Source organism: Lepisma saccharinum, chromosome 25 (genome assembly GCF_977018435.1).
Source record: "Lepisma saccharinum chromosome 25, izLepSacc3.1, whole genome shotgun sequence".
NCBI lineage: Eukaryota > Metazoa > Arthropoda > Insecta > Zygentoma > Lepismatidae > Lepisma > Lepisma saccharinum.
This window is the reverse complement of record NC_139253.1, coordinates 7,583,087-7,590,527: the sequence shown is the minus strand read 5'-3', so window position 1 is coordinate 7,590,527 and position 7,441 is coordinate 7,583,087. Positions and strand designations below refer to the sequence as shown.

The 7,441-nt window shown below is 40.7% G+C and overlaps 2 protein-coding genes across 2 annotated transcripts; one reads left to right on the top strand and one right to left on the bottom strand.

Annotated features, from left to right (window-relative positions):
- Window positions 1-825: 825 nt before the first annotated feature.
- On the top strand, window positions 826-2,865 carry LOC145978614 (coiled-coil domain-containing protein 63-like). The gene has a single exon (XM_083111343.1). It carries the CDS (start codon window positions 954-956, stop codon window positions 2,532-2,534), a length of 1,581 nt encoding a protein of 526 aa, XP_082967469.1. The 5' UTR covers window positions 826-953; the 3' UTR covers window positions 2,535-2,865.
- Window positions 2,866-5,236: 2,371 nt separating this feature from the next.
- Window positions 5,237-7,023, bottom strand: LOC145978649 (coiled-coil domain-containing protein 63-like). Its single transcript, XM_083111409.1, has one exon. The coding sequence runs from the start codon at window positions 6,840-6,842 to the stop codon at window positions 5,253-5,255; it is 1,590 nt and encodes a 529-aa protein (XP_082967535.1). The 5' UTR covers window positions 6,843-7,023; the 3' UTR covers window positions 5,237-5,252.
- Window positions 7,024-7,441: the final 418 nt, after the last annotated feature.

Genomic DNA, 7,441 nt, shown 5'->3' with positions numbered 1-7,441 from the left:
TAATTTTGTGAATAACGGCCAAGAATTAACTTCTGTAAATATAATATGAATAAACCTATATATATCTAAAAGGAAATGGGCGTTAAGTTGTAATTTGAAGAGGTACGTGTCTATTGCCTAAACTAGCATCCACAGAACTTCAGGTACTGCAAGTTTTGAACCTCGGGACAAGGATTCAAAAATGTATGGTTGTGTATATTGTGTATGTTGCTGAGAATCAGCTTAAAAGCACAAAATATACCGTTACAGTGTACACATTTCTTTACTTTTTTAGACATGATTTTGAATTATGTAGGTGTGTGTGAATTGGTATTGTGTGCTTCTATTCTTTAGTTTTTTCTTCATTATTTCATTTATTCTAAACCATTTTGTTTAATGCTTTTCACATGTAATCCTACTTTGTAATACCTAGTCCTGAGTTAAGTGGTAGAGAAGCCCTAGGCTGAACCTTGCTCAGTAGAAAATAAAAATACTATTCTATTCTATTCTATTGTAGGAATCTCCGCTCATGCGACGATGAATTTGATCCGCAATTGTGAAAAGCAATTGTGAAATTTTCTCCCAACTGCATTTTTCTCAGTTGGAACATTGAACCTGATGATACGAATAAGCAATGTTATAGTTACTGCACGAGAGTTAATATCTAGGAATCTATAGTGTCAACTAGGTCACGAAATTATTGATATAGGTGTCATTGAATACATGACAGGGAAATTGCTAGCTGCATTATTGGAAACACTGACAATAGGCAATAATGGGACTCTCAGAATGTTTCCACGGTTCTGCCATTCGCATTGAAAAGAGAAGAAGCAAACATCTGTCGTCATCGCCATATGATTCGCGATAAAATATCCTAAGGTAAAAAGTTTGTTAAAAGAAATTTGTTTGGGGAGGGGTTAAAAGAACAGTACATAGAGGTGCGTCTCGAGGTGGGTGTTTAGTTGCAATAAGCAATGTCGAAGTTTAAGGCTCCAGCTTTATCTCCCGCGGAGATGAGGGAAAGACTTCAAGATGAGCTGACTTTCCTGCAACGTCAGGAGAGGTTTATCGCAAGCAACATCTTGATGTACAAGCAGGAGACAAAGGGTTTCCTTGATAAGCAGGAGAAACAACAGACGTTGCTGGAAAGGGAGAAGTATGACCTTGAACTTACCTTGAAGACCTTGAGGTCTAGATCGAACGCGATAAGAGACTTGGTGGAAAACGAGGACATAAGAAGAATCCTCAACAATTTAGAGAAGTGCAAGGATGACAACGAAAAGAAAAAGCGCGAGTTGAATACGCTGGAGTCCATGAGTAAGCGATATCAGAAGGAGTTAGATGTGTGGAAATTCAGCATGATAGGGTGTACGGATAAGCTGCCAAGACTATTGAGAACCAACGCTATACTGGACAACCGACTGTACGCAGCGAACGTGAAGAACAACAAGGTCACTGACGAGAATCGAAAATTGCGCAAGGAGGTGTTCGATCTCTTGAAAGAAAGGGAGCTGTTCAAGAGAATAGTCGACGGGTTGGTAAGCCTGATCGAGAATGCAAAGGTCACGGTGAACACGAAGGTCGAAGAGATACTGTTGAATTTCGGCGGGGCTGATGAGAACGACGCGAGGTTGAAAGGTTTGCAGACACGTGCCAAGAACGACTATAGGGCCAGGAGCGGAGAGATGAACCAGCTGAACCGCTTGTTCGACAACTGCACCAGCATGGCCGATTTCATGGAACGTAATTCTAAGAAGCGTGGATTGGTGAGCGTTCAGGTGAGGGATGCCCGTAAGAGAGAGAGGCAGAAAATAGAATCGGAGGAACGCCTTTTCGCGTACGAGGAACTCTTGGAAACCATGAAGGACTTTAAGAAGGAAGAGTGCTTGGACACTATACTCCTCAGGTTTATCATGAGAGAAGATATAAATCACGGCATCTACAAGTACGTTAACATCATCAACAGCGAGATACAACTGCTAGATGGAAGGTTATGGAACATCCGGACTGACATTGACAACGAGCGAACAGTTCACAAGTACAGAAAGGAGAACCAAACTGAAAAACTGACAAAGCTGAATGGTAAACTCATGGCTCGTGGAATGGACACACTTAGAGTCCAGGAACGCGTTGACGAGACCAACGCCACTATGAGCGTCTTGCTCGAGGGCATAGAGGAGCTGTTCTTGATTCTCCAGTGTGACGCCATGCCGCTGGCAAATATGCTTGGAGGATACAGCCATGTAACTTTGGAGAACCACACCACGTTCTTGAAGACAATTGAGAATCGGATAAACGATTACTTGAATGTGATGCTTTTCATTGGCGTTCCAGCACCCCCACCCACGAAGCCGAAGAAAGTCGCATTTGAACACGCTCCATCCTTGGCTCCATCCTTGGCTCCATCGGGCATGCTTCAAGACGATGAAGGTGACGTTGTCGTGCCGAGGACAAGAACAGAGATTAAGTCGTATGTGGAGTATACGCTGGAACATAAGGACCAGCCCTGCATAGGTGAAGAAGAAGAAGAGGATCACGAAAATACACTACTATAAACAACTGCGTTCCATTTTTATTATACAAAAATTTAAGTGATGGCAGGTTAGGTTGGATATTCTCATGCTTTCTGGTATAAATCATTATTGCATGTGTACAAGGGAAGGACGACGTAGGAATGAATTCAAACAGCAGGAATTAGTTACAGATGAATATGAATGTACTCTACACAAGAGTTGAAATTATTAAGCCTCAAGGGCATCATTGTCATTTTGTACAATCCCAATTCATTCTTTGTAAACTGACATTACTATTGTGATGTTGGTGGCCAGTTTTTGATTAATTGTATTACAGTGTTATGATAACTCTTGTGTAAGTATTTAATGTGTATAAAATGTTAATCATGAAATAAAAGAAATATTATAAAAAAATTAGTACAAATCTTAGCCTGCAAAGGCAAATATCCTATGATAAAAGTCCCACAAGGCTTATTAAAAAATTGTAAATAGAAATGAAAAAAATTGCTGGAGAATGATAATTTGTGTTGGCAATAAAACAAAGACATTCTCTTTTTCCCGGCTTTAAAGTGTAGTTAAACATTACAATTTGAATCAGCACATCAAATATTTAGTATTTTAAATAAACCAGGCGGTAACCGTCTGATTATAGGATATCCTTGGAGAAAAACCCCGTCGCAATCTCTTAGGAAGATGTAGCACAATTTTTGCCTTATAACGTGCTGGTTCGAGGACATAGAGAAATATTATCCACTTGAGGAAGAACAAAAAATCCAGGAAATTTCACAGATTTCACGAAATTGCTTTCGAAATATGACTAATGTCCGTTTGCACCAAGGGCCTCCCCCATGGCGCAGTGGTAGCGTCATTGCCTTGTAATCAAGGGGTCCCGGGTTCGATACCCGGTGGAGGCACAAGTGGTTCGGATCACACTTTAAACTGTAGGTCCAGTCCCGATTAGCCTTACTGTGCATAAAGTGGACTTAAAACACCAAATCAAACCAAACCGTTTGCACCAACATTGCACAAAATCGCTAGTTTTGAAATCCACGGGCCAGGGTAACACTCGAGTTAGGATCATTTATCATTGCACCAATCTTGAAGGCATTCCAACCTGTGCGATTCATGAAACCCTGACTTAACTCTAGGATAACAGCTAGCCTTAAAGCAAGTGACTAAACGTCATCCATACAGATGGAAGCACGTGATTGGTTACCTGTTTCGAGAAGGTGTGGTTACACTCGTGGTGTGGCTGGTGACAGAAAAGAAGACAAAGGGTGGAGCTAACGGGAGGCAGATGGGGGCCATTACTTCGCTGCACGTGGGTTAACTCCACTTCTACTCGCCGATCTTGGAGGGTAACGTTGACTGTCCTTTTACTCCCAGCTTACCCGGCGTTTCCGTTGGTGCAACAGATAATAATCAGCCGATTCGTGGGTTAACTCGGAGTTTACTCTTACTCGCGAGTAAATCAACGTTGGTGCAAACGGGCATACTACAAGAACATTTCAAACTTATACACCAACAAAAAATCACAATTATCATCTAAGTTCTGAAATTCAAAATGAACTGATACGATTAATGAGCAACAGTCAAAATAGCTATATTAGAAAAGTGAAATTAGTTAAGTCCAGAGTCTTAGCAAATTCACGGTCAGATTCAATATTTACTTTCTTTAAGTTTGTAATTTCTTCTATTAGATTCTGGATTATTTTGTAAAGGTCATTAAGAGTTGGAACCTCTGCTGGCATGAATGTTTGTGAACATTTTAGATCGAATAACTCAATACCCACACAACACTGCACTTTCACGTCCTGTTTTGACACGACTTTAACACGTTCAACGGAAGCTCATTGCGATATATCGAACGGGTAGCGATTGACAATACTGTTTGATACGTTTCGTGTAGGAAGTCACTGGAACGAGCTAAATTGTTTGAATATCTGTATCAATGCTGCATTTTGAACAGTAATTCTTATTCTATATAGTGCTATAGTACTTACAGTTCTCCATGCGTTAGAAGACTCGCCATAACTCATAAAAGCTCTTCAAATTACACCAAATTACGGAGAACAGAAAAGATACATCACCGTCCATTTGACAGGCCCTCTATTATCCACAGAGAACGAGATATCAACTCTAAACCCTTTAGAACTTGTGAGGAAATTCAGCTCCAGGTAAATAAGAGGAAGCATATTTAGGTTTAGTGAAATTATTAAATATAATTTTAATTTATATTAATTTATATTTATTATAATTAAATTTCATAATACTTTTGCTGACGTATATCTGGAGATTTTGTATCGATTTACATTGAGATTTCAAATTAAAGAACGGATGGGGCCTCGCATTCTAATATCGCTCAAAACTCACGATATATTGCTACGCCAATGTCTACAGTTATACCAAAAAAGAAAGACCGCGAACAACTAAAGTAGACAGTCATTTGTTTACTCTTGTCGTGTTGCCGACCTCTTATCCACATCGTCAGGAATAGCCAAAAGTGGGAGAAAAACGACGTAAAATGGCCTAATTCAATCAATCAATACACGGTAAGCAACTGATTGCATACCCCACAATCCTTTCGCGCACTTAGGGTTGCAAATTCGACAACAATGCTATTCAAATTTTTGGTAGGCTAGTAGAAGGAAAAATATGTGTGAAAGAATACACCAATATTTCACATTTAAAATTTTCTGATTTGTAAATTATCTTAGCATACCATAGCACAATAACATTGTTCATAAGTTTGCTAAATAATTACGTCATTGACAATTTAGAACCTCTGGGCATTTTGAAGACATTTTCATGGTCCTCTATTAGGGATTTTACTCGAACTGTAATCTCGTCTCTTCCTTTCGGCAAAATTAAGCTGGTCGCGTGTTCAAGATCAAATGCCGATGTTGCCGACGGTCTCCTCACGGAACTTCGTCGGATCTTGACTATCGACTTGGAAGGTTTCCCTACAGTCTCCACTCCACTTTTCTGAAGAAATAACACCGTACTCACAACTTGCTGTACACGATTCTCCAAGATTTCCACGAACATCTTGTAGTTGTAGACGTTCACTTCTTCATTTTCTCCCAGGACGGTTTTCAGCAAGGGGTTGCTACACTTAAATGCTCTGTATACTTCCATCGTACCCTTGAGCAGCTTGCACATTGTCTTCTCCATTTCTTCTGCTTCCAGTTTCGCTTTCTGGGAACGTTCTTCCTCTTGTTCCAGCTCATTCTCTAGTTTACTCAGCTTCTGTTCTTGTATTCTACTCCTCGCGCTCTTCGCTGACCTCTCGTTGTCGATGTCGTCCTGTATCTCCTTGACTCTTTCCCTAAGAGCTAGTTTCTCGCTTCGTAGCACGTTTAGGTAGTAAAGGTTGCTGATATTCAAACTCTCCTGGTGGATAAATCTCTTCGTTATCTCGTCTTTCTTCACTTCTTTCTTAATCGTCTTGACAGCTGTCAATATAAGTTTGCAGTAGTCAGTCCACTCCTGCATGTCCAGTCGCTTGTTTAACTCTTTCTCCTCCTTCTTTGCTTGCAGAGCTGTCAGGCCACGTTTCATATTCACCTGATTCAATATCTCCTTCAACTTCTTATTGTTCTCATACAAGCGGTTTAATTCCTTCATCTCGTCAGAAAGATTCCTGTAAACAGTCTTGTTCCTCAGCTGCAAGTACTTATATTTCCCATAATGCTCGTCTGTTATGCTGAAATTTAGTTTTATCTCTTCTACCATCTTGTTCATCTTTTTCTTGCACTGGACCATGTTCGCTTCGAGTTCGTGCTGGATCTTATCGAACATTTCTCGCTCGTACAAGAGATCGGAGATCTCTTTTCGGAGTTCGCGATTCTTGGCTACCATCTTGTTGTACTTTACAGTTGCCACCTCGAGACGATTCGTGAGGATCTTGTTTCCCTTGTACAACCGTATCAGCTCCTTCTGTGGGTCAAATCCTCGCATTCTCTCCAGCCACAGTTCCTTCAGCACCTTCTCATCTTTCTTGATCATCGTTTCTTGGCCCTCCATGTCGTACTTCTCGGTCTTGATGAGCTCCATGTACATTTCGTACTGCTTCAGAAGATGCACGATCTCTTTATCTTCCTTACCATTAATCCTCTCGTTTAGTGGTGACTTAAGGGCCTGCATGCACACATTCAACTCCTCCCTCTGCTTCTGAAGATACTCAAGATCCCTCTTCTGCCTGTCCAGAAGGCCTTTGGCTTCCTGCTTGAACATCAAGCATTCGTTTTCAAATGCCTTCTGCTGCCGTTTCAAATTCTCGAACTCCTTCTTGAGAATTTCCAGCTGTTCGATCTTTGTCAACGCTGGTGGCTTCACCCTCGACGCCATCTTGGATACCTCGGCTCACGCAGATGTGAATACAAGATACTTGTAATAACCGAATGTTCGATTCACGATTCTTACTGGATGAATCTGTGTTGGTTTCCTGCAGGTTCGCAGATTACTTCACCTTCTTTAAAGTGCTCTAGCTTTCAGAGAAGTAAAACATGCGTCTTACTTGATAAAAAGTTACCGCTTCTCTAGCTATAGAAACCAATGTAAGACTTTTACATGTTTTTAACAATTATCTCTTTCTTCCTTGGCAACAATACTTGTTTCGTAAACAGGCTTGGAATGGACTTCCTGCTACTCAGTTCTACGTTACGTGAACAATATTCTTGGGTCTAGGAAATTTAGTTACTGAATCCCGCTTCCTTTCTGCCGTCCCGAATTCCAAGGATACAAGATTCCTACTTCCGGGTATTAGAGATTATTTGCATTACGCATTCCAAACATATTTTCCGTCTGTATCTATCCATGCTTAGCGTAAGCTGCATCGCTCTTCCTGGTGCTACTTTCTTCACTAATACTATGTGTTTTGTTTCATTCTTTCCTCTGGCCAAAACTCGACTTATTACTACTGTTTAGTTTGCCCTATTTGTTCTCGA

What these genes read in the sequence shown, in the direction of transcription:
- LOC145978649 (XM_083111409.1), bottom strand. Translation starts at nt 6,842, where the DNA reads ATGGCGTCGAGGGTGAAGCCACCAGCGTTGACAAAGATCGAACAGCTG.
- LOC145978614 (XM_083111343.1), top strand. Translation starts at nt 954, where the DNA reads ATGTCGAAGTTTAAGGCTCCAGCTTTATCTCCCGCGGAGATGAGGGAA.